Source organism: Marmota marmota, unplaced genomic scaffold, assembly GCF_001458135.2.
Source record: "Marmota marmota marmota unplaced genomic scaffold, marMar, whole genome shotgun sequence".
Lineage (NCBI taxonomy): Eukaryota > Metazoa > Chordata > Mammalia > Rodentia > Sciuridae > Marmota > Marmota marmota.
In genome coordinates, this window is record NW_026000093.1 from 17,666,969 (window position 1) to 17,694,326 (window position 27,358).

The 27,358-nt window shown below is 36.5% G+C and overlaps 1 protein-coding gene across 11 annotated transcripts in view; it reads left to right on the forward strand.

The window, feature by feature from the left end:
• Positions 1-27,358, forward strand: part of Asph (aspartate beta-hydroxylase) — a 214,376-nt gene that overhangs the window by 4,996 nt on the left and 182,022 nt on the right. Inside the window, exon 1 of one of the 11 annotated variants that reach the window (XM_048783018.1) lies at positions 24,229-24,766. The exons of 9 other annotated variants lie outside the window; for them this stretch is intronic. In XM_048783018.1, coding sequence (XP_048638975.1) covers positions 24,751-24,766 — 16 coding nt within the window. In that variant the 5' untranslated portion in view covers positions 24,229-24,750. Of the gene's footprint in view, positions 1-24,228; positions 24,767-27,358 lie in introns of those variants that run through there. One more of the 11 variants, XM_015485841.2, reaches the window with a different exon arrangement.

Genomic DNA, 27,358 nt, shown 5'->3' on the forward strand with positions numbered 1-27,358 from the left:
GTATTCATATGCTATCTATAAGATAGATATATACACAAATTCATTTGGTGGGTTTTTGGTCCTTTACAAACACACTTACAGTGTTTTTCTTTTTTCTTTCTACTTTCAGTGTTTTTTAAGATTACTGAGTAACCAAAATATACAATATGCTGCTGTTTGCATTCTGGCTCTCTTCACCTGGTGAGGGAAGAGGTCCTGGTGAAATTTCCTTCCTTTAAGCAGAGGCTATCAGTTAGTGCCAGCTGCTTAATCCTCCACTATGATGAAAAGATAGGAAGGCCATAATTTATCTACTACAAGAATTGTGTGCTTTTGTTGTTGTTTAGTTAATATCATTTGTCTTTCCTGGCCAGATCATATAAAACCAAAATTAACTAAAAATGTTTTGAGATAGTTCTTGAACACCTTTTGAGAAGACAAAAAAAAAAAAATCAATCTGTGGTGGGGAAGTAAAAGGAAAAAATATATTTTAGTCTTCAATTAAAATCATCTGTGTCATAGATTATTAGAAAATGAATATATGAGGTATATAGTGTCAGCTAATTACCACCAAAGTAATATGGGTAGAAGTTCATGTGTGCTGTCTGTCAGATTTTCAGTTAGCATCAAACATAACTCCTGTGCTGTCTGATCCCAAAGAAACAAAGAAAACCCATTTTTCTCCAGAAAGGCAATGCAGTTTGGAAGAAAGAGTTTGATGACCAGCATTCTTATTTATTTAAGAATTATGCGGCAGGTCACTCAACATGTCTCATCTTAGTCTCCTCAAACAGGAAGACTTATTCTCTGCTTTCTTTTTGAGTTGCAATAGCCCAAGACCAATTTTACAGTTTGTGCTTCTATGTTTCCACTAAAGTACTTCTGATGGTAGGAGAGTTGGAGAATATGAAAATGTGGGTAGATCCAAGCAGGTCATTGCATGCTTGAAATTCTCTGATGTACAAAAAGTTATATTGTGTAGCATATATGTTTCAAGTCAAATGGATACTTTTGAGATAGCATGTATACTGTGGCTTTGAGTACTACTCAGAATATATTTGTGTAGGTATTCCATTTGCACATCCACCTTTAAGTTGCTAATTTGACAGCTAATCTTTTGAAATTCTGTAATTTATTTTCTTTCTGGAGTGAAGATACAATTTAAACTTTTGATGGTACTCAAGCTACAGTTTTAATATCATGAAAATGTGCAATTTAGTTTGCATTTTGAATACAGTACTTCTGCATCTCCTGTAAGTTGTGTATTTTTTTACTAAGGTACAAAATATTTTCAGGTAGCCTCCCTTTAATAAATCCTCTATGTAGGGTTAGATGGGAGCAACAAATTCTGGTGTGCTATTGGACAGTGGGGTGACTAGATGACAGTAATGTACGGTGTATTTCAAAAAAGCTATAAGAAAAGATATTGAAATTTTTCATCAGAGGATATTGTTTGAAGAAATGGGTATGTTTAAATAATACACAGTGTATACATATATTGAAATATCACACGGTACTCTTAATATGTATAATTTTTATGGTTTTATGTACAAATTGAAAATAAATTCAATTAAAAGAACTATATGCAAATAGAACCATTTTTACAACTTAAATGAATCTTTGGGGGAAAGCTGAAGCCATCTGGGAGACCTGGAAGTGCCCATCTGGCTCTTTCATCTGCCACCCCAGTATCCAGCTGCTTAGCACTGCATATATGTTTGAGATAAATCTCTTTGGGTGAATGCGTGTCTGGTTTCATTCTGCATTTCTGGCCATTTCTGTTATACAAATAGAAATTCAAGATGTTCCTTTTTTCCTATTTTTCTTATCTATGGCCCGCTGAAGGGGTATTTTCTGGAATTCAGTATTTTTTCTTTTTTGTTCTAATATTGCTGGGAGCCAAAATTGCAGTTTAATTTTATCTTTTGTTCCTCAAATAAGAGGGTGCTTTAGGCATTTGATTTGGTACTTGATATTTGTTTTTCAGGGTTGTGTCTTGGTTACCCTTGTCTGATGTGCTTCTATTTTAATGGCAAATCACTGAATTCCGTTTAGTTCCCATCAGATTGATGGTGTCTAAGGACAAATCTGATAGATAACCTATGAGAGCTGACAGGATTTTGAGCTTGTTCTGTTAATCATTAAAAAAAAAAAAAAAAAAAAAGTTGCAGAAGATCTAAAGGATCTGGAGTATTTTTTGGTCCCCTGTAAGTTGAGATGACTTGCCCAATCTTGTCAATTTCTTCACCTGCCATACATAGTTTCACTGTGCTTCAAAGAATAGAGGGTTAGTGAATTAAATGGGGGAAGACGGGGTTGTCCAGTTATGGCAGGGTTTCCAAGGACAGCCTTGGTAGTGGAAAAAAGAATCTCTTACTGAACTTGGAGAAATGCCAACTCTTCTCTCCTGCATGTGTGCCCACAGATTTAACCCAGTGACTCATTCTGTGTGGAATCCAGAAAGAAGCAGTCCCAACTTAAAGTGAGAGGATGTTGTTTGATAAAATAAGTTTATTCCACAACTACCATGGTTGTAACTGCCTTTTCTTATGTTTAACATTGGCTTGACAGTTATTTCTATTCTGCCACTGTATATAGTCAGGGCTATTTTGTTATTTTATCTTGTCTTACTTCTACTTCTTGTTTACTATGCTGCTGACGTGCACAGTTTTCCTACTTTTCAGAGTTTGCTTTTAATTTTGGTTATTCTGGAATAGTATACTGGAAAACTCTTTGGTCTTTGGTTCACATGTAAATTTTATTTAGGAGCAATTGTTTTTCTTCTTACATTAACACAAAAATCTATGTGTGAAATATCTGTTAAAAGAATGTCAATCATTTAACTTTACCTTTTTGTTCCTGAATCAAGTAATTTTGAGCAAGATGCTTTCTAATGAGTTTGTGAATTGTTTCACAGGCTCATTTTTTGGTTAAAAAAAAAAAAATACTTGCATCTCTGTCTGTTCTAAAATAAAAGTATTTATGTGTTGCTTGTTCAAATTGCATCTGTTTGAAATTTTATGTATTGAACACCTACAGAGAAGTGTAAAGAATAATGTAGTGAACACCCATGTATCTATAATACATGTGAAAAAATAAGACATAACCATATACATGCAATTTCTTCTGTGATCTACTCTTCTAACTGTTCTTATAAATACTGTTCTTAAATTACTTAAATTACTCTTAAACATTTCTTTATATCATGCCAATAAACAGAAATAATACATACATAATGTTATGTTGCATGTTACATGTTATGTGTCCATATATGTAAATATATTTATTGTTATATATGAAAACTACTTAGAAAGTGTATCTATCTTCTCTGTATAGAAATATTTAGTGTGTGATAAAAGTTTTGTGACTATGCTCTGTGTTAATCACCTTTTTATCACTGTGGCCAAAATACCTCACAGGAACAACATAGAGAAAGAAAAGTTTATTTCAGAGTGGCAGTTTCAGATATTCAGTCCATGGTCCATGATCTCCATTATTTTGGGGCTGAGGTGAGACAGAACGTCATGGTAGAAGGGTGTGGCAGAGAGAAGCTGTTCAGCTCATGGCGGCCAGAAAAGAGAGAGAATGTGAGGAGTCAGGAACAAGGTATAGTCCCCAAAGGCACACCTCAGTGACCTACTTCCTCCAGCCATGCCCCACCTGCCTAGAGTTGCCACCCAACAGTCCATTCAAATATTAATTCATCTAGTGGATTGATACACTGATGAAGTTTTAGCTCTCGTATTCTATTTTTTTTCACATGTGAACATTGCCTTGTTGCCTAACACATGAGCTTCTCAGGGGAGACTCCTAGATCCAAATCAAAACAGGCTCTACTTGTTATACTAACTATTTAGACACCATTTGAGATCCTGCCAAACTTTAGTTCTTTATTTTCATATGTATAGTCCTTCACCATATGAATCTGTCACTTTTTATTGAGCTGTCCAACTAAGACCACTTTGCTTTCTTTCAAAGTCATGTTACTCCTGGATGCTTTTGTACTATCGCCTTGTGTATGTGTCTGAAGATTTCTCTAGGATGTATATTGGATTGGGATTGTTTGGTCCTACAGGACACACATATTAAGCTTAAATAGATATTGCCTTTATTTTTTTTAACCCAAAGTTCTTGTATCAGTTCCCACTCCTACTTACAATGGATAAGATCTCCTATTGTACAACTATCCTTGGTAAGGTTTAATATTTGTAGGTATAGTGGGTGTTAAGTAGGCTTTCATGGTTTAAATTTTCATTTTCCTAATTACTAGTGACATTAGTCATTTGTGTTTCCTCTTTTATGAATTTCCTGTTCAAATACATTGCCTGTTTTTCTTTTTCTACTGTTTGTTTTGTATTTTTCATATTGATTTGAAAAATGTCTTTCTGAATCCTGAACCTTTTGATTTATTTGTATGGTAAAGGACTTCTCCCAGCCTGTTAGTATCTACATTGTCATTTTCTATTTTGTTGAACAGACTTTTATGATTTTGATATATCAAGAGTAGAATCTTTTTATTTTCTTCTTTGTGGTTTGTGCTTTTGTGTTTTATTTAAGACATCTTTTGTAACATTTCATGAAATATTCTTTGCTTTTCTCCGAAAAAAATAGGAAATTTATTTATTTATTTATTTTTGCAATTAGACATCTACCATATTAGGTGTAGATTTTTTTTTTAAAAAATATATGTGTGGGTAGAGATCTAATTCAATTTTTTTAAAAGAATGGATAATAAGACTTTTCTGTTTGAGGAATGTGCCTTCTTTCTACAGAATCTGAAGTATCAGCTCCAACCTGTGTGTATTTTGTGTGTATAGACAGAGTGGAGGAGTTGTGTATATAAACAGGTGTGGAAGAGATTCTCAAGTAAGTTTCATGAAAAACATTTTAAGATTTTGACTGGGATTTGTTGAATTCATAGAATAATTTGGGACAAATACACATATTTATGATCTTGAGTCTTCTTTCACATAAGCATAATATTTCTTATTTAAATCTTATAATTAATTTGATCCAGTTATTTTTTTTTTCCATACTAGGATTTGAACCCAGGGCCACTTAACCACTGAAGCACATCCCCAGCCTTTTATATTTTTTATTTGGAGACAGAGTCTCACTAAATTTTGAGGCTGGCTTTGAACTTGCCACCCTTCTGCCTCAGCCTCCCTAGATGCTGGGGTTATAGGCATGTTCCACCACGCCCAGCTTATCCATTTTTAATAGAGTTAGTCTTGGCACTTTTATTTTTTTGATATTTTTTTAACCATATTTTTTTTCTAAAAAATTTAAAATATGCACCTCAGTTTAAAGTCTCCCTTGCCTAAATTCTACAGTTACTAATATTTATATTTGCTTCATGTCTAGCCACTGATTAATCCTTTTCTTTTATGTACTTCAAAGTAAGTTGTAAACATCAGTATACCTCACTTTCCTGAACATGTGCTTGCCATTAAGTAATTGTTTGTTTTTTTCCTCTGAGGTAATATTTTCATATGGTGAATTTCACAAATTTTACTGTATGATTTGAAGAGCTTTTATAAATATATCTACCTATGTAACTCAACACCTTATGAAGATAGAGAATATTTCATTCACCTCAGAAAGTTTTTTCAAACATGTGCTTACAGTTTTCTCAAACCTGTGCCTTGCACCCCTCTCTGCCACCAGATGCCAACCATTGTTTGAAGTTTTTCCCCCACCATATATTAGTGCTGCCTATTCTAGAATTCATTTTGCAGGTACTTTTTGTGTAAGGACTTCTGCCACTCTGCCTCATGATTTTGAGGTTCATGAATGCTGCTGCTCACAGGTCAGTACTTCATTCTTTTTATTTCTGAAAGTATTCCACTGTGAGAGTATGGCACAATTTGTGTTCTTGAGTTGATGGCCACCTCAGCTATTCCTAGCTTTAGTCTATTATGAAGAAAATTTTATGACTGCTATAGAAGTCCCCTTCCCCATTTTTTTTTTTGTGGACATATGTCATCATTTTCTTGAGCAAATACAAGAAAGGAATTGCTGGGATATAGGGTAGGTATATATTTAGTTTTATTAAAAGACTGCCAAACTGTTTGGTGGAGCAGTTGTACAGTATATTTTACACTCCCACTGACAACCTGTGGGAATTCTACTTGTTTTGCATATGTACCATCATTTGGTGCTGTCAGTTTTTAAATTTTTTAGCTTTTCTGTTGGGTATGCAGTGGCTTTTTGTTACAGTTTACAGTTGCCTTTCTGTGATTACTAGTGATGTCAAGACTTTTTCTTGTGCTTATTATACACATTTTCTTCTTTGGGGAAGTTTCTGTGTAACTCTTTCATCACTTTTTACTTATTTGTTTTTTGCCTGTGTCTTTATGTATTCTGGATGGTCTTTCCAGGTACACATATTACAAATACTTCTCCCTGATTAATTGACCTTTTGGTTTTCTGAATACTATTTTGTGAAGAACAAATATTTCTAGTGTTGACATCTGTTCTTCTGTTCTGTTTTTTTACTCTTTCTGTTCTGAGAAACTTTTCTTATTCCCAAGTCACAAAGCTATCCTACTCTATTTTCTTCTAGCAGTTTCTTAGGTTTCATTTTTATAGTTAGGTTGTGATCTTCCTCAGTTTAATTTAGGATTAGGTTTACATATATATATTTTTTTTCCTCTATAGCTGTTAAGGGGTTCTGGCACAATTTGTTGAAAAGATTTTGCTTCCATCATTGAATTGCTTTTGGTGTGATTGGCATAAAACAAACGAGAGTGCAAATATGGGTCTCTTTCTGGATTCCTTATTCTATTTTTTTATTGTCTATTTTCTTTAAGCTTGTATGACACAGTCTTGAATACTCCATCTATACAGTAACTACTAAAACCACATAGTGTTCATCTTCCAAATTTGTTTTCCTGTTAAGAGTATTCTAGTCCCTTTGTATATCTATGCATGCACATTTTAGAGTAAGGTTTTACAGAATGAAGCATGCTAGGGTTTATCATGAGAATTATCTTGAATCTACAGACCCAAGTTTGGGAGAATTAACATCTCACTGAGTCTTCCATTCCACAACAGTGATATAGTCATCATTTATGTAGGTCTGAAAGTTTTTTTTGCTTTGATTTATAGCTTTTTTGTATATAACTGTTATGCATTTTTTTTGTTAAATAGTTTTATAAATATTTTAAGTTTTTTAATGCTATTGTAAATGATTTTTTTTGAAATTTCACTTTGCCATTGAATATTACTAATATATAGACATGAAGCTGATATCTACACCTTAGATCTTATGATTTTACTAAATTATTATTATTTTTTTTAATTCTAGGAGCTTAAAAAAAAATCCTTAAATTTATTCTTTGGGATTTTTCTGTGTACGTGTCTTGTCACCCTTAAATGGGAAACACCTAACTTCTTTCTTTGCCAGTTTTTTCTTGCCTTACTGTACTCTGGAGGAACACTGCTGAGTAGGAATGATTTGAGCAAACATTCTGGCTTTGTTCCAGCAAGTAGATTATCAACTCTGCACATTTTGCAGATAGTTTTTATCAGTTTTGGGGAAATTTTTTATATTTCTAGTTTAAGGAATTTGTCAAATTCTTTTTTCTTTATTGCCATTCCATGTGGTGAAGTTGAATTATCCTTGTATACATTTCTTTATTTGCTAGTATTTTGTGTCTTTTTTCATGCTGAATATAGGTCTGCGATATTCTTCCTTCTTTTCTTTTTCTCTTCTTCCTTCATTCCTCACTTCCCCTTTCTTCCACTTCACCCTTTCCTAATTATGATTGGTACTGAGTATTTTCTCAGCATCTATTGGGAAAAAAAAAGTGTGTGTGTGTGTGTGTGTGTGTATGTGTGTGTTTTCCAGTTCTGTGCTTTCATTACTAAGTTATAATAACAGGTATTCTAGTTAAAAACTACCCATACATTTCTCCAACTTGGCGATTTTATATATATTTGTAAATATTATTGATTTAGTTTTATTAATAAATCTCTGAGTAAAATTGACCAAAAATTTTCATTCTTGGTTTTGTTTTCAAAGGTTATCCTAGCCACATACATGAATTTAAGAGTATTTCCCCTTTTTCTATTCTTTGGCAAAGTTTGTATAGAATTAGTCATTGAGTAGAACTCATTTGAACCTTTTTGTTGGTTTATCGTGCATGGGACATTGTGGGTAAACATGAGGGGAAATAGCTTTATTTTTAAATGTGTGTAGGATTATTTAAATTTGGTTTCTTTTTGATTCTGGTTCACCAAGATACATTCTCACTTTCTTTGTAGGCTCATGTGAGTGAGTTATTTTCTAAATGTTCTGTCTTTGAAGTTTCAAAACATTCTGGCAAAAGGTTTGTGGTTTTAGCTGAACCTCTAGTAAGCAGAATATAGGCATCAAGTGCCAGTTATCACTTTGTAACAAAATAAAGTTGCTTTTAAAAATCACTACATAGAAAACCATTTAATACTGGTAATTTGGTTTGATGGACTCAATATGGAATCCATCTTCCTCCTCAAATGATAAGGACTAGCACCAGGTACATGAGTGTGGTCAAAATTGAATTTACTTCTTCATGAACAAAACATAGGGCTTATTTTTGAAATTCAAGATTTATTTGATTATTTCGTGCTTTTTGGCCCATCAGTCTATTTGTAACCAGCACAAAGAGAGGCCTAGGGTGCGTGGCACAGATCCAAGTCACAATTATTGACCATTTCCTTTGCTGCTGTGGAGGTATTAATAGATGTTTATGCCAAACATAGCCCAGAATTTCATGTGCATGCTTGCTCTGTAAGATTACAGAAGTAGAACATTTTAAAGATGAAATTAGTGTATATAAAGGTCTAAATGTCTTAAGCAAATTTTTTATTTTATTTTATTTTATTGCTTTCTTCCAGTGGTAATGCAGCATTTGTGTTAATAAGTCCTCAGGCTAATTTTTAGAATTCTCTTGTGATCAATAAGACATTTAAGGTGCATGAGTAAGGGCATAAGATTGAATAAGAGGGAGCACAGTTTGCTAGCTTGTTTATTTGAAAGAGCTGGAAATGAACTGTGAAGTGTGTTTAAGACCCAGTCCCTCAGCTGATCTCTAACTGGTGCCTTTCAGGCTTTTTGTGTGTTCTTAGTTTGTTTACTCATGTTTTCAACACCAGATATTTCAAATTTCAAACTTTTTGAGCCAAGATCTTATTATTGTCCTTCAGTTTTGGCAGATGGCTCCTTCTCATTTTTGCAGAGAAATCAGAGGCCATCCTTCAAGCTCCCTCATCTGTCACATGATGGGTGGGGGTTAGCCTGGGAGTTGCTTGACATTGGAGACCAGCTGCCATGAGGCTGATTATCCCGTAGCAATTAGGTAGGATCTAGGACCTGTGGTGTCTGCAGAAGCCAATACAGTTGAGAATATTGGAGAAAGATTGCTCTAATTTACATGTGAAAATATGAATAACTGAGCTTACATAGCAGGTACATCTCTATTATACCATTCAGTGGAACCCTTCTCTTTCTTTAAACTAAGGAGAAAGTTTGGGAGTGTGGTAGGTGAGTGGCGATGATTTGCAACACAGATAATATTTGCCATCTTGGCAGTCACAACTGTTGGGGTCCTTTGGTCCCCATCCAGGTTACTTGATTTGAAATCAAAGGCTGAGGTGTGAGTCTGCGGGACTCTACAGGAATCCACAGTAGATATCAGTTATCTTCTGGGAATTCTCTTCCTCCTTCATCCTTACCTATAGCATATGCACCTCTTTTTCATTTAATGGAGACCAAAATGCAATCTATAGAAACCTTAAAAAACAAACAAACAAACAAACAAACAAACAAAAAAAAACAAACCCTGGTCTGTGTACTATACTTAGCCAAATATTACAAATCAGTAGTATGTGCTCTTCTTCTTCATTCTTCTCTTTAGGTCTTTCTGGCCAAAGGCAACATACTACTTAAATCCTAAAAGCACTTCCCAGGATTCCTTGTTTGACCCTCTTCTGATTCCATGACATATACTCTCCATAGCTTTAACTGTTGTTGATTGATGGCTCCCAGTTCTATAGCACTCCTGAGCTATAGACTTGAATGAGACCAATAATGACAAAGAGAAACAGTGAGTTACATGTCACTTACTTACTGAGTGCTAACAATATGTCATTATTTGACTCTGTAGTTGTGTTCTAGTTTTTATTTTTTTCTTTATAGATGAAGAGTTGGAAGGTTGGAGAGATTAATTTGCCAAAGATCAGGAAGCTAGTAAATATCAAAACTGGAGTGCAGATCCCAAATCAGACTCTAAAGCTATTTAGTTGAACATTTTAGATCATTATTATTTGTTACATAGATTACTCATAACAGTTCCTATTTCATCTTTTAGTTATTGCTATCTTTATAAACTGGAAATAAGATCTTGTTCATTTCCTTATTTTAAAAAAAAACCCTCCAAGTTGTTCCACAAGGTACTCCAGATATGGTTCAGATTCGTTAGCATGATAAAGGAGGCTTTTCATGATCTTTCTCCTCCTACCCTCTCTACTGGTGCCTGCCTGCCTTACCCTCTTTTCCAAATCATGCCCCAGCCATTTTAAATTGCTCTCTGCAGGCTTGGTGTGTGTACTTGCTGTTTTTATTTTTGATGACAGCTCACCAGTGACCTTGCATTCTTTGTCTGACTCCTTTGCATCCTTCAAGACTAAGTTCCCTTGTTAGTTCTTCCCTACTCTCTTCAGTCTTTGCCTATATACTGAGTTTGAAAACCTTCCTCCCCTTTCCCATGATGTTCTTCTATAGAACTTGTGATATGGTTTCTTCAAATGATCAAAGTACAGGGCATCCATGATATTAGACAACAAAATAGCCTCATACTGAACTACACCCAAGAACAAACTTTGGCCAGAAAGACCTAATTTTTGATCTTGAGTAATCCTAAACCTCTTCGAGCATCTTTAAATCTTTCTCCATCTTTATAACCATATAGTACTTACATCATAGTTATTAGGATTGACTGCAAAGTGACTTATAGTGAGAGTTTCGCAAATATAGTTACTATGCAGTGATGGTGACATTACCAGGGACTAACAGCTGTCAGTCCTACTTGATTGTAAGGACACCATCTATCAGGGACAGAAACCAGACTCAAACTCACACAAATAATTAGGAGATTTGCTTCAATTATAAAGAAAGCCAGAGGCAGGGCTGGCTGTAGATAAAGAACAATCAGTTGCTCAGACTGTCTTCACAGATTCAAATCCTTCTGGTTTTCCACTCAGTATAGATTACCCCCTTATGGGTCCCAGAAGGTAGATGGATGGTGGCAGTAGGGATTGCACGCTTTCTTGTTCACATTCAACAGAAAGAAAGGAGCATCTTTTTGCTCTTTGTTTAGAGATAGACTTCTGACTTCTCCTGGCTCATGTTGGCTCAGGCGTGCCTGTCTGGATGGGGCTGTGGTGATGCTTTGGGTTGTTTAGATCAGGAGTTGGCTTTGCCAGATGTGCCGTCACTTTGCAGCTACTCGGCTCTGCTCCTGTGGTCTGAGAGTTGCTGTGGACGGTAGGATCAGTAGATGAGTGTAACTGTGTTCGTATTAAACTTTATGGGCACCGAAATTTGAATTTTATACAGTTTTTCTTACATTATGAAATTTCTTCTTTGATTTCTTTTCAACAGTATTAAAAGTGTAATCACGCTGAGCACTTGGCCCACATAAAGAAAACAGGAGGTCAGCCATAGTTTACTTACCCTGGTTTAGAGTAATTTCTGGGGCTGGGAGAGACACTGCTAAGAGCAAGATAAACACACATTTTGTTTTCTTTTTATTTCTAGCACTGAAATGGCTGCCTGGACATTGTAGTACTCAATAATAGATGAATATTGAGTATCAAAGTAGGTACTTAGTACAGTTCACAAAAAAGGTACTTAGATGTTGGAATGATGGGGTAGGGAGGGAGAGCATGGGAGGAAGATTACCTCTAGATAGGGAAGAGGGGTGGGAGGGAAAGGGAGGGAGAAAGGTAATAGCATGGATGGTGAAAGGAGACCCTCATCATTATACAAAATACATGTATGAAGATGTGAATTTGGTGTCAACATATCTTATATACAGAGATATGATAAATTGTGGTATAAAGGTGTATTAAGAATTGTAATGCAAAAAATAATAATAATAGAACTCATGTATAATGGCAAAAAAAAAAAAAGATGTTGGAATGAACAAATAAAGGTAGATATTTCTTTATAGCAGCACCAACTGCTACTTAGATGAGGGGTACCTGCGCTTTTGTGTCTTCTGTACTGTCTGGGATGTAAAAAGCCCTCAAAAGTGATGTTACATGGGTGGATTTTTTAGGTTTAGATTATGGGCAATAAAAGTCCCAGTGATGTTTGTAATTGGTAGAACTAAAGAAGCAAAGAAGTGTTGAGAAGACATCTGCTTCATCTATTTAGAGAATTAAATAGGTCAAGTCTACCAAGTATCAGCTACTGTTCAGGCACCATGCTGTAAGTTTCCCTGTAGCAGTCTTTGGGAAGTGCATCTGTAGGAAGCCGTGCCGTGGCCATAAGAGGCATTCCCAGATCTCTTTCATCCAGAATTAGTGTGTTCCATATGGGAGGAAAGTTGGGTAGAGACAGGCATTTAATTTGTTCTGTATTTTTGTGAAATTAGAAAAGCTCTGCTTACTTTGCAAGATTTAGATTTTCTCCTCACTTTATTTTTAAACATGATGCAAGAATGGGGCTAAAATTACTTATGTGAATGCTGCAGTGTGGAATAATTTGCTAAATGTTTCTTCCCATTTTTGGCTTTTAAAATTCTTTTGTAAAAATCATGACAGTTTCCTTTTTGACTTTTAAGATTTGCCAATTTTGATTAGAAGATAAAGTTAAACACTCTTAATACTTGTAAAGAACAATTTGTACCTAAGAATGCTATATGTTTAAAATTAAATATTTTGATTCCTAATGATTTCCTGCCTCCATATTGTCCCCTGTGCCCTTTTACCCCGATTCAGTCCTTGGCACAGAGGATAATATTGATGCCTTTCTGCTTGTCGCCTCTACTAGGTTATAAGTAAAAATGCCTCTCGCATTCTTTGTTGTAAAACGAGGCAGGAATGTAGAGAACTTGTTGAATGAATGCATATTCAAGTGTGTGGAGGAAACCATATAATACACCATCCTAAGATTTTTTTTTTTTATCTTATAATTTTGCTAACCTGAAATTTATTTATTTAGTTGCTTTAGGGATTCAACCCAGGGGCTCATGCATACTAGGAAAATGTCCTACCGCTGAGCTACCTGACAAGTTGTTGATTTGGATGTTATACTGACCAAAACCTTTCTGTTTAAAACAAAACTTTGATCTAGGGTGGTATTAAAACTGTTCAGCCACTGCTGTGAGAAAGGTGCAGCTTGGTCAGGACTGTGTGGTACTACGTGGCTGGGTTTTCCACCTGGATATGTCTGTAACTTATATAAAACTTGAATAATTCAAGGTTGTTGCTAGTGAGGTCATTTGGGAGTCACACTCCTATTGGGAGTTTAAACCAAATTGAGTCAGGGTTAAGGGACATCTTCCAACAAGGTGTCTGTATGGAAGAAAAGCACAGGTGGAGGGTGTAGGGAAGGGCACACAAAGTCAAAATCACATGTGTGTTTTTGTTTTTAAAACATTCCATGTGTGATAGATGTGCTTCATCATTGAGTTGGGACAAAAAAAAATTTATATTGCACTTTTGTGGGAATAAGAAGTAAACTGTGCAATGATGTTAATGAGACTGGATGTGGTATGGGCTGAGGCTTTCCAGAAGTCTCAAAACCACAATTCCAACCAAAGCTTTCTGCATATTTCACCTTTGGGGGTTCCCGAAAATTATAAGAGATAGCAAAGACACTTGAGGGAGAAATGTCCCATTTTTATTAAGGGAAGAAAGGTAGATTCAGAGCAACTGTAAACTGATGTCTTGTGCAATCCTGAGCAAATTCTAGTAGTAAGTTATTTTTAGGTACTTAGAAAACATGGACACTGGGAAACACTACGGGTTTGCTAATTACAGGCTGCTTAAAGCTGATTCAGTTATGCATTTTGATAGGCTTTGTAGACTGGACAGAATATAATCTTCTCATTTTTTTTCCCAACTTCACCAAACTATTTAATAGTGTCTCTAAAAATTCCCTAGTGCTGAAGATGGTCAACATGGATCAACAGGTATAGTTGGAAGTATAGGTGACTGTGTAACTGTGTACCCAAAGAGTGCTGACCTAATGGCTGGGGATTTCAACCTCAAGAGAAACCTGTCAAATTAATGCTTATTAAACTGATATATGGCACAAAACTCTGAGGGAAATCTAGTACTGGGAGGGAAAAGAGTCTATGCAAAAGAATAGTCCAGGCTCTGAAGATAAACTTGAACAATTTAACAAAAGTTTGCGAAGAAAATGCATTGTAGAGGCTAAGCTAAAAGCCATTTGAAGAAGTAGATATTTATAGTTTTCGAAAAGCCAAGTATTTTTTTTTTTTTTTTGCAGTCTCAGGAAGTTGTCTGCATAATGTGGCTGAACAAGAAAGCCCCTTCAATAGGTGGTGTCATTAGTGACCAGAATGAAGGGAGGTGGCAGTCCTACTGTGTTGGTGGGCTGTATCTGGAGTGATGGTTTTGAATTCAGGGGTTTGCGTGTTAGGGGGGACCATGCTGAGGTGTCCAAATGGCTTCCATGTGGCCGAGGACTTAGATTTATCCTGCTTGTTGAATATGAGAATCCAGTTAAGAATGTCCCATAGGCAATTGGAAATATGGGAGCAGAACTTGCAGGTAGGTCATATTAAGTTGAGAAAAGTACCCTGCCACCTTTTAAACTTGTCCAGAATTCAATCATGAATGAACCTGTTTAACACTTCAGATTGTTTGTTCTGAAGATTTGAACTGGATATCTGTATTTCCTCAACTTTTTAAAAATTTGAAAAATTCAAGATAGTTACAAATAAGCCAAGTACAATGAATTCATATCTTCTTCATTTAGATTTCAGCAATTCGTATCACTTTTATGTGTTTGCATTCTCTCTCACAATTACCTATTTATTTATTTTGCTGCTGAGCCTCTTGAAAGTTAAAATCAAGATATTTCACCCCTAAACCAAGTGTGGTGGTGCTTGCAGGTGTAAAGTATACAGGCCTTTCATTACACTTGTATTTATTCTGTATGTATGTTTGAAGACTTCAAAATAACACATTAGGGTAGTAGAAAACAACAAAATATGCATTAGTTTTTGAATTTAAGGGAAAAATGACTGTCTTAGAACATTTTTTACCTAATGGAAATATTTTTCAAAATTATCAACATTACTTAACTTTCAGTGATATAGACCACTGAAAGACATTTAGTTGATGTTCTGGCCTCTGATTATGAGACCTTCCTCTTCACTGGAACACTGTTTCATCCAGTAAAGGGGCTTTTGACAGTGGCTCTGTTTCTTGGGTCCAGTGATCGTCTGTGGTAAGTCCTGAAATAGATGTCACGTTTCAGAATGTAAGGCACAGAAATATTTTTTTTTCCTACCAAAGAGGATTGAATCCACATCCACAGCCCTTTTTATGTTTTATTTTTGAAATAGGGTCTTGCTAAATTTTTTAGAATCATACTAAGTTGCTGAGGCTAGCTTTGAACTTGTGATCTTCCTGCCTCGGCCTCCAGATGTGTTGAGATTATAGGCATGTGCCACCATGCCCTGCTCCTGTTAAATTTTAATTAACATTTTTCAATGTTATATAAAACATATAACTATATAAAATTACTACATCATCAAAATTAAAGACTATTAACCATCAAAAGGTGACATTGAGGAAATGAATAGAAAAGCCACAGATGGGAAGAAACTTCTAGAACATGTTTATCCGTTAAAGGACAGTTATCCAGGAAATACAAGGAACTCCTACAATTCAATTTAAAAATGGGCAGATGTGCAAAAATGTTGAACAGATAGTTCATAAAGAGAAATAAATGACCAATGAGAACAAGAAAAAAAATGTCCAAGTTAAAACCATGTGGAGGTTCTACTGCCTACTCACCAGAACAGCTAAAATTAAAACGAATGACAATTCTAAATGTTGATAAAATTGTAGAACAATAGAGCTCATGATATCTCACTGACTGCCTGGTAGAATCTTTTCACTTTGGGAAAAGATCTGGTAATTTTTTATAATACTAAGAATACATTTGCCTTATGGCCCAATAATTCCATTCCTGTGTGTTTACCTATGAGAAATGCACGGTTTTATGGTTATTTCTTTTTGCCATCAGTGGAAGAATGGCTCCACTTATCTAGTATCTATGTGAGATTGGTTTCAGGACCACATTGATCCCCAAATCCTCAGATGCTTCAGTTCCTTATGTAAAATATCATAGTATTTGAGTATAATCTGCACATCCTCTGTATACTTCAAATCATCCCTTAATTGCCTGTAAGATTTAATACACTGTAAATGCTGTGTCAGTAATTGGTAGACTCCATTGTTTGGGGAGTGATGATGAGAAAACATGTGTACATGTCCAGTAAAGGTGCAAACTTCATAGGTCTAACTGCATTTTCATCTGTAGTTTGTTTTATCCGTGGATGTGGAACCCAAGGATATGGGGACTGACTGTATTCACAGTAGCCTTGTGTCAGAGTGTTCCTGACAGTTTTCCTCATGGTAGTGGGAAGTGGGAAATGCCAGTTTCTACCCATAGGAGAACAGATACACTCTGACTCTCTCTCTCTCTCTCTCTCTCTCTGTCTCATGTGTGTTATGCATGCATAGCGGCGCTACCCAGCAATGCAGAGTAGTGAGCTGCTGCCCCAGATAACACACCTGTGGGGAACAGGAAGCAAACACAAGTCAGTACATATCATGTTATACTCTTTTTATGGAATTACAAGAATAGGCAAAACTAATCTCTAGTGGGGGAAAGAAAAGGACAGTGGGGGTCGCTTCTCAGGGTGGGATGGGGTGAAATAGAAATGGGGATAGCAAGGAGGGAATTTAAGTGGTAGTATTATATTCGAATTTGTATTATACTATTATACACTTTTCTTTTTTGATACTAGAGATGGAACCTAGGGGTGCTTAACCACTGAGCCACATCACCAGCCTTTTTTATATTTTCTTTAGAGATGGGGGTCTCACTAAGTTGCTTTAGGGCCTTGCTAATTTTCTGAGGCTGGCTTTGAACTCGCAATCTTCCTGCCTCAGCCTCCCAAGTCATTGGGATTACAGGTGTGTGCCACCGTGCCTGGCCTGGTATACACATTTGCTAAAACTTGGAATGTATGCTTAAAATTAATGCATTTTGTTTTATGTGAATTTTACATTAAAAAATATATAAAAATGTTAAACTAAGTGTATAGGGACATGCACTGATGTTTATAGTTTACTTTGAAATGCATTATACAGATGAAATGGATTAATGAATGAGTATAGAGTAATAGATATGCTATAGCAGTATAATAGAATGGTGATAGTGGAATCTAAGTGGTAAGTATAGAGGCATTCAGTATAATTCTTTTAGCTTTGTTGTGTGTTTGCATATTTTCATAGTAAAACATTGGGGAAATAAATTACTTAAGTCATATGAAATAGCCATTTTTATGAATCAAAAAGTGGTCAAATTGGGCTGGGGATGTGGCTCAAGCGGTAGCGCGCTCACCTGGCATATGTGCGGCCCGGGTTCGATCCTCAGCACCACGTACAAACAAAGATGTTGTGTCCGCCAAAAACTAAAAAAAATAAATAAATATTTAAAAAATTCTCTCTCTTTCTCTCTCTCTCTTTAAAAAAAAAGAAAAAGTGGTCAAATGCTGGCCATTTCCTGTGGTTGACCCTAACATATGAAAGCACATTGTGTAGCCATTTTCTTTACCCATCTCTGTCTGTCAGGGTACTAATATCAAGTATCTTCATTTTCCTTCAGTCATTGTGCTTAATTAGGAAAGACTTATCTCTCATTTCCTCTGAGTAGCAGAGGCTCTTGTCTTTCTCTGGGACAGATTCCTTAACACCCCAGTCACTCTCTGTTATTAAAAGTCTGTCTAGTTGAGATCTGATCTCATTTCCAATTCCGAAGTTCTTTCTCCCCATGGAGGCAGGGCAGCGGGGGGCCTGCAGCAGGAAGCATTGAGTTGCAGGCTCCCAGTCAGCTTTTGAATAGTTGGGCTTCTCAAAGTGTGTGGCAGGGAGGGCTCTCCCCTCATGTGTCCCTGCCAGAGTCTCCTCTCTGCCTATTGATGAGATGAGCTGGTATGTTGCCCTCAAATGACAGGTGCCCAAGTGCTGCCTCTGAGTTCTTTGGAAGTCCAAGTGGGAACATTCCCTATGGCTCAGGGCTTCTTGCAACCTCTCCTGGGATCTTTCCTGACAGATACTCTACCCCTTGTGCTCCTGGGAATGCCTTGTGGTGGTCAGCCTTTTTAAGCAAGTTTCTGGTTAGATGGTGCAAACCCCGGAACTTTCTGCTCACTTTGATCCATAAGAAAACTGACATCATGCTGAGAGTTCAGGTTGCTTTGTAGTTGTCTGCTTTTATCTGCAAGTTTCCCTCCCTGGCACTTTTTACTCCTTCTCAGGTGGTCCACTGAGTTTGTTGCTTGAGTAGACATCTCTAAAGGAGTCGGTCTCCCTGTAGATACCCTTGGTCTCTACAAGGGATTCTCTGCCAGTACCTCTCATTTTGACTTAGGTGAGGGATTTGGGGAATTCATAAATGAATAGACATATTTTACTAAGTTAGGTAGAAACACAGATGTACTATTCTGCAGGGGTGTGGTTAATTTACTTTTGGCAAAGCTGTAAAATTTCTATTGAAGATATGTGTGTAAGAAAGTGTGCAGTTCACACACTTTGAGAGGACAATTTTAGTGTGTCCTCAGTTCATTTAACCGGTTGATTTTTGCAAGTAGGTAGGCAAACTGTATGGTTTGAAGGAACACTTCCTATGAGGCTGCCCTCACTTCAGACACTAGTCATAATTTTGGGGAGGCGGCCCCCATTGCCACTATGAGTTCAGACTACAAATTTGGTGGATTCTGCAGCTACCCTCAGGTTCAATAATTCACTAGAACAAATTTTCAGAACTCAGGAACGTTCTGTATTCAGCACTGCAGTTTTATAACAGTGAAAGGATGTCAATAAGAAATAGCCAAAGGAGGAGATGTATAGGGCAAAGTCCAGAAAATTTCCAGACACTGGTGTTTGTTCTCAGGGATTCAGTAACCTCCTGGCATCAGTGTGTGGTGAGATGCATCCTGTGGAAGATGACCAAATGTAGGAGCTTGCCCCAGCCATTGGTGTCCAGAGTATGTTGGGGTTAATCTGCATGCATGGCAGACCCTTCGTCTCTGTCCAGTTCCTCCAAATATCAGAACTGGTACTGCATGTTCTAAAGCTTTCCTCATAAAGCACATGAGGCTGCCTAGTGCTCAAAACCTTGGGGCAAATAAAGACACTCCTGTCAGGCAGGACATTCCAAGGACCTGAAGACCACATACAAGTAGCCAAGGGCAAAGGCTAGAACTTTCTTTGTTAATTTGTCACTATACAATTTTTAGATATAGCTGTTCTTGCTTTTTCTTTATCACTGTTATTCACTTTCATTATTATTAATTTATTTAGTGAAGTGTTGTTGGCTATTCATAAAATGTATTACCATGCATGATTGCATCCAACATTTTTTTTTTTTTGGCCTGTAATTTTCTGATAGGTTGACTTGAAGATGTGTATATTATTTATAGTTTTCACTTGAGTCTTCTGTATATTTTATGTTGATGCTTTTATATAATCCGTTTCTTTCTCCTTATTTGTGTCTCTAGATACTTAACTGTAAATGCTGAATATTTTTGTCCAGAAAAGTAGGAACTGCTAGGGAAAAGGGTTATTGATCAGGGATTGAACTGTGGATCCCTGGTCATCATCCATATTGACTTTGTGGTTTCTAATTGCTTAGAAATTTGAGTTGACTGAGTAATGAATGATTGGCTCTTTGGTTATTATTTTTAATTTTGAAAAATGAACGTTTTTTTGCTCATCCTATCAACTTTTCTGTCATCACCTCAGAGTTTCTAAATGAACATAATTAATTCATCTTTCTTCATACCCATTGCCTCTCCCAAGCCAGCAGGAGACTGGCTCATTTTGAACATCATACTAATAACCATTACTTATAAATGTGGACAATTAACCCCATGGCAGTGGTATTTCTTCTGAGATGAAGACTTCTCTGTTGAATGTTTTGGAGGAAGAACTAATTAAATTTGAGGAACTGACTGATTAGCCTGACTTGAAACTTTGAAGTTATCTGTCATGTTAGGTTTTTATTTAAGGAGTTTTCTGTCCTTCCAGATTTATCATGGGGGGCTGGTGTGCCTGTCGTCTCATTCACTTGTTCTCTGCTGTGAATCAGTGTTAATACACACAGGGGAGTGCTAGGGCAGTAGTTGCCCACTGGATATAAATTTTGGATATTATCCAAATGGTTTCAAAATTTGCAAAGTACTAGAGGCTGATATGCTTGGGTCTTGCTAATATTGCACTTTCATTTACTAATATTGATGAGAACATAACTTTGTTTTTCTAAGTTCTAAGACTCATGGTGGTCTCTTGTCATAATCAATGGTGCCTTTTCTACAGGAAAGATGAAGGAAATGCCACAGCCTTTTCCACCTGACCCTATTCTTATTCTACCAACATGTCAGTCACCCCAGGTGGGTCACTAAAGAATATATCCGAGATGGAGCTGTGGAGTTTGGTAATTGCCCAATTGGAGTCTGTAACCAGTAACCAGTATTTAGGAATCACTGGGCTTTGTCTTTCTTTTTAATTTTTATTTACTTATTGTTTCCTTTTCAGAACTAAGGATTGAACCCAGGGTTCAGTCCAGGTTTCCACTGAGCTACATCCTAGCCCTTTTAATTTTATTTTGAGACAGGGTCTTGTTACATTACTGAGACTGGCCTCCAAGGACTTCTCCTTTATTTCTGAAGAGTTAATGGGAATTAGTTTGATTAGTCCTATAGTCACAAGAATTTGAGAAGGAATTTATTCAGTTATTTCAGAAGTATTTATTGAGTTCCTACCAGACACAAGGGAATGAATGAGGCATAGTTAGTACTTGGCTTCATGAAACTTATATTTTAGAGGTAGCAAAAGATTAAGAAATTAATTACTCTCTAATTAATAGAAATTAATAGCTGTCTAATTCTCAGTGTAATAATGCTGTAAAGGAGAAATGCAGACTACTTGGCATATCAGGAAATCAGAAAGGTTTCTTGAGGAGGTGGTCAGTAATCAGAGTCAGCAGGAAACAGTGAGGCAGGGGATTGTTCCTTAGGGTTAGATAGTGGTACCATCATTTTGACATTCCAGGAAGAGGTAATAGCCTGGGCAGAGAGCCTGAGACACTCAAGAGTGTGACAGTTCTTTTATGGCTGGGTTCTAGAGGGCTCAAGGGAAATGACCCAGCACTAAGTTGGAGCTGTGGACTGGGGCCATGTCGAGCAGAGTCCACATCCAAGATTCTGTATTTTATTATTAATAATAATGTTATAATATTATTTTATTAATAATGTAATATATCTATAAATAATGTAATAATATTATTAATAATAATGTGGTTTTTAACAAGGTAGCAATATGATCTAATTTAAAAAACATTATTTTGGCTGCTGTATGGAGCAGTAAAGGTTATGTCAAGGATTGGAAACAGCCTAAGAAATGATGGTAACTTGGATTTGGGTGATCTGTCACAGTTGAGAGAAACTTGGGTGATTTAAGACAGGGTTTCCTACTTTTGGATGTCAGGGCACACACCATGCTTTCAAAAAAATATCAAAATAAAAATAGGCTAGGATGACCAGGCACTCGGGTTAATCATATTTTAGCATGGCTGTAGCTCATTTATAGCCACCATATAGCCTTCCATATAGGTGAGTGTTTTCCAAAAACAGTCCCAGGTTTTCAGCTTAAGCAGCGGGTGGGCTTCATAGAAGTGCTGTTGGGATTTAGAACATTGGAGAGGATAGGAGAGGAGGCAGGTCAGTACTTGTCATGGCTGTGCTGAGCTTGAGGATTAATTTGTTGTTCCGGTAGGACACTGAAAAGTCAGATATGTGGTTTGAGCCCAAAGGAGAGAAAAATTTCAGCCCTACAGATAGTAGTTGACATCACCTAGGAAGTGGCATAGGACCAAGCTTATGGAATTTCTGCACTTCACAGTCAGCTAGAGGAGAGTCACTCAGCAAAGAGGACTTGGAATCAAAAACTCCAAAGGCAGATGTAAATGTCAGATGATTCCAAAGTCATCAGAGTCAAGGGAAGAGAATATTCACAAAAGGTGGAGAATTGTGCTAAGAGGTCAAGTAAGATGAGGACAGAATGTTTTCTCTTGGGCTTAATGACATGGAAATCATTGGTGTGACATTAGAGCTACTGCCTGGGAGTCATGGGAAGAAGCCAGATGGCAGCCCACAGGTTGTAAGGAGTGAGTGGGAGGGTAGAAAATGAAAGTGACATCATTGTTCTTTTGAGAATCAGATCTGTGAGAGGAAGGAGAAAGACAGAGCAGGGGCCAGCCCTTAGCTTATGTAAAGACAGTGAGAATGAAGGTGTAAGGGTGAGAGAGGGCAAGTGCCAAGAGCCAAGGAGGGGCAGGCTAGCTGGAGAATTAGGAGGAGAGAAGGAAATAGGTACAGGTGAGTACTGGTTTGTGTGGTTGGCAGTGTACAGTCAAGGCAGTTCCCCATTAATTGTTCTGTTCTTTCTTTGAAGTAAAAGGCTATGATAGTTTTTGAGTATAAGTTGGAATAGTTAAGGGCAAGAAGTCTGAAATAGTTTTTGTGCACAATTGGAAAGTGAATGTTTTAGAGAAGTGTGGTAGTCTTGACAGGCAGTTCTGAGCCTAGTTGAAGTTGGCTGCACTGTGTCCTCTTTCTGATTTTCTTCAGTGTGTCCATCTGCCCTTGCTATCATGAAGACCATGAATAGTGGTGTTCTCCCAATGAGACTGTCATGGCAGACTGATACCATAAAAAGAGAAGTAAGAGAGTTTAGTGAGCCAGGGAGGAATTTAAACAAGGAACTATGTACTTTAAGGTGGATATGGAAAAAAGTGAAGGCAGGAAGTGATAAAGGGTGTATTGAGCAGCTTCTAGTTACTATAGGGAAACACCTGAGGCAATTATAAAGAGAAAAAAAAGTTTATCTTCACTCATGGTTCTAGAGGTTGCAGTTATCTTAAACCTGGCAAGTGGTTCATTACCATTTCCTGTTTTAGCATGCACTAACTTTTAAATTTATTATTATTATTTTTATTTGTGGTACCATTGAATTTAACCTAGGGGTGCTTAACCACTGGGCCACATCCCCAGCCCTCTTTAAACAAAATAGAAATCTTGACACAGGGTCTCTCTAAATTTCTTAGGGCTTGCTAAGTTGCTGAGGCTGACTTTGAACTTGTAAATCCTCCTGCCTCAGCCTCCCGAGTCGCTGGGATTATAGGTGTGTGCCGCAAAGCCTGGCCCAAACACTAACTTTCGTGGGATAGATTCTGGAGGGGAGACGGGGAATGACTTATGGTCAGAGGATGACAAAGCACTTGTCAGTTTTCTCTAGTTGTCCCTGATCCTAGTTCACCCCGTCCCACATCTAGGTCGTCAAATATTGGCACCTTAGGTTGCTGACTCTTCTTCAGGGCATTTAAGTGTTAAATTTACCTTTGAAACCTTCAACTGGGTAAAAAAAAAAAAATTAAAGACTTATAAACAGCTTTGAAAGGCTGCTACCTTGCTCTAGATACTATTTGTGCAAAATTAATTTCATATACTCATCAGAGCTCTAATGTGAACTGCTAATCTTAGATCAGTGAAAAAATGGTATTAAAATTGGGCTGATTTTTATTTCCCAAAAGAGAATATTTGGAGATGGGGTTGGGGAGAAGTAGAAAAGAAATCAGAATGTGGTTGTATAATCTCTTTCCAGTTTTCTTTTTGAGATGGTGTTTCCTAGGTCACTTCTCCCACTCCTGAAGATTTCTGACATTCTGTGTCCCTTCCTCCTAGCCTCCCCACTATTCCTTTCCCTTCCTCCAACCCTTTCCTCACAGCCCTTCTTCTCCCATGAAATATTTTTGTGGGGTTGCTTTATTTTTTTGCTGTTGGAGGAACTATTCCTGAGATAGTAATGCTGTGTGTCAGAATTCTAGAGCATTGATTATTTCTTACCATTTATGGTTCGGTTGGATTCAGAGAAGCTAAGCTGATAGTCTTGTAGGCATTTGATTAAGATTCCAAAGGGCCAAATAGAGCAGTTTCTGGGCTTGGGGCCACATTAGAACTCATTTCGGTTGTGAAGGATTTGGTGTTTGGGCCAAAGCTATTGAATCCTGTGTCCAAGAAAACAAAACTGGTAGCACAGTTTGTTCTCTTTCACTTTCTCCAGTAGGCTTAATTTTTTTAGAGTTTGGAATTAGGAGGAGATAGGACCATCTGAGAAAGGAATCCATCCCCTAAGTGGGGAGAGGCCTCAGGATTGTCAGGAGCGCATTTCAGCTTGAGTGATTAGCAGCATTTGCCACGAGGAAAAGGCCTCTAAAAATAACTGGTGAGCAGAGCTTGCAGTCAGGTCCAATTTCAGCTCTGGAGCCCGTGGCCATGCAGGAGTTGGCCATTCCAGAGCCTAGGAGGGAAGGGCATGCAGTGTGCCTGATACCTGCTGGAAATACTTTGATTTTTCTTTCTCAACATATATTTTTCATGGATTGAAGAAACCAAAATGGCTGAAGATAAAGGTATATTTTTGTTTGTTTGAGGTTTTTGAATCTGGCTTTATTTTCAGTGTTGCTCTGTTCAAACATTTTTGGCTAAGCGTTTTGACTGTGTCTTCTTTATTTTCTCTTGAATTCCTGGAACCATTGACTTTTTGTAGTGGTTGAATTTTTCATGGAATAATTTGTCTTTAATCTGAATATATATATTGGTACTTTAAGATTATCTTTTAATATTTTCTACTATCAGAGACCACATTTTGAAAACTGCAAAAAATATATAATCAGTTCTCCTAAGTCTTATATAAGTTAATTATAATGAATTCAAAGAATTGCGTGCATTCTGATTTCATATAAATTGACAGGATACACAAGTCCCATCTTGTATAAATGAGGAGACTTAAGTTGGTTCAAGCAAAGACTTACCAAATATGGAAACTGACCTACTTACTTGTGAAGCCGATAATAAATGAAAAAAAAAAAATAGAATTTTGTTTTTTCTAAATTGAATCTTTAACTTTCATGTATTCTTTAATGATCTATTGATTTTACTTTTATGTGTGTGTGTGTGTATATATATATATATATATATTTTTTTTTTTTGCTTTACTTTGTGAAGATTATCTTTCCATTAATTCGAAGCAGACTATATTGACTCATGTTGTTGACAATTTATATAATAAAAAACTGGACATGTGAAGATTGAATCTAACTCTCATCTGAGGAAACAGCATCCGAGAGGATTATACTACTAGGCTAGATTATAGGAGCTTCCCCACCTTGAATGCTTTTGTGAATAATTGGTTAGAATGGGTCACTTGACTAATCTGACAGGTGCTTTACTCCACGAAGAATAACATGATATAATATACCCGACTTTTATTTCTTTAGAAGATGTTTCTCCACCTCTACATGGATTTTGTAACCTATATAGTTGGAGAAAATCAGTAGTTACTTCTTTAATAGTTATAGATTCCCAAAAGGTGATATTTTTATTTATTTATATGTTGTGCTGAGGATTGAATCCAGGGCCTCACATATGCTAGGCGAGCGCTTTAACACTGAGCCACAACCCCAGCCCAAGGTGACATTTTTTATCATGGAAAGATGACAGTTGATGAGATTCTTGATGTTTTTTTATGTTGTTTTAAAAACTCCCAAATACATACTTGAAGCCCAGTGATGTGGTGCATGCCTGTAATCCCTGCAACTAGGGAAGGATGACAAATTGAAGTCCAGCCTCAGCAACTGAGCAAGACCCTGCTCAAAAAAAAAAAAAAAAAAAAAAAAGTGCTGAGAATATAGCTAGTGGTTGAGCACTCTGGGTTCAATCCCCAGTATTTTTCCCTGAAAAAAAAGCATAATTGATCTGTACATATGAAATCTCTAATCTCTAATATTAATAGAAACTTTTAAATGATTTATAATTTATTCAACAGTAGATCAGTTAGTGATTGATAACCACTGAGTTGCAGAAGCATTTCTATTTTCCCTTTCCTCAACCAAATAAGTAAAATTAGTCATCATCCTAGCTCAGTCTTCATTTAGGAGACTCTTCTTTTTGGACTATTGGGCTCAACCACTGAGCCACATCACATCAATATCTTTATTTTATTTATTTATATGTTGTGCTGAGAATTGAACCCAGGGCCTCACATATGCTAGATGAGTGCTATGGTAATTTTTGCTGTTTAGTAGTATGTGAGAATATTTTCTAATTTGGAGATCATATGATTTTGCTAAGACACTGCCATATTCTTAACTCCAGTAAAATTTTTGACCAGTTCTTAGGGATACAGTGGCTTCAGTTTGAACATAGAACCAGAAAATGAAATGGAGATTTTTTTATTTTTATTTTTTTTTTATTTCTAAAATTTTCAATTTAATATTTTTGAACCATGGTTGACCACAGGTAATTGAAACCATAGAAAATAAAATCATAGCTAATGGACTGCAGTTGGGATTTTAGAGTATGTAGTCTTTTTAGACTTGCTTCTTTCACTCAGCAATATGCATTTAAATTGCTTCCATATCTTTTTCATGGTTCATTTGTTTTTAGTATTGGAAAATATTCCATTATCAGGATGTACTATGGTGTATTTATCCATTCACCTACTAAAGGACATCTTGATTGCTTCCAAGTTTTGGCAATTGCGAATAAAGCTGTTCTTTATACGTACACACATTTTAAACTCCTTTGAGTGAATATCGAGGAATGTGATTACACGGACACGTATTTAGTTTTATAAGAAACTGCAAAACTGTCTTCCAAAGTGGCTATGCAGTTTTTCATTCCCATGAGTAATGGGTAAGTATTTCTTCCTGTTACTCCACATCCTCACCAGCATTTTGTGTTGTCAATGTTTTGGAATTTGTCCTCTCTAATAAGTTTATAATCGTGTCTTATTTTTGTTTGCAACTTCCTAATGGCCAATGAAAATATGCCATTGTTGAATGTCTTTCATAATCTTACTTGCCATCTATATGTCTTCTTTGGTGATGTGTGTTTAGATCTTTTGCTCATTTTTTTTTTTTTTTAAAGAAAGAGTGAGAGAGAGAGAGAGAGAGAGAGAGAGAGAGAGAGAGAGAGAGAGAGAGATCAATTATTCACTTCCT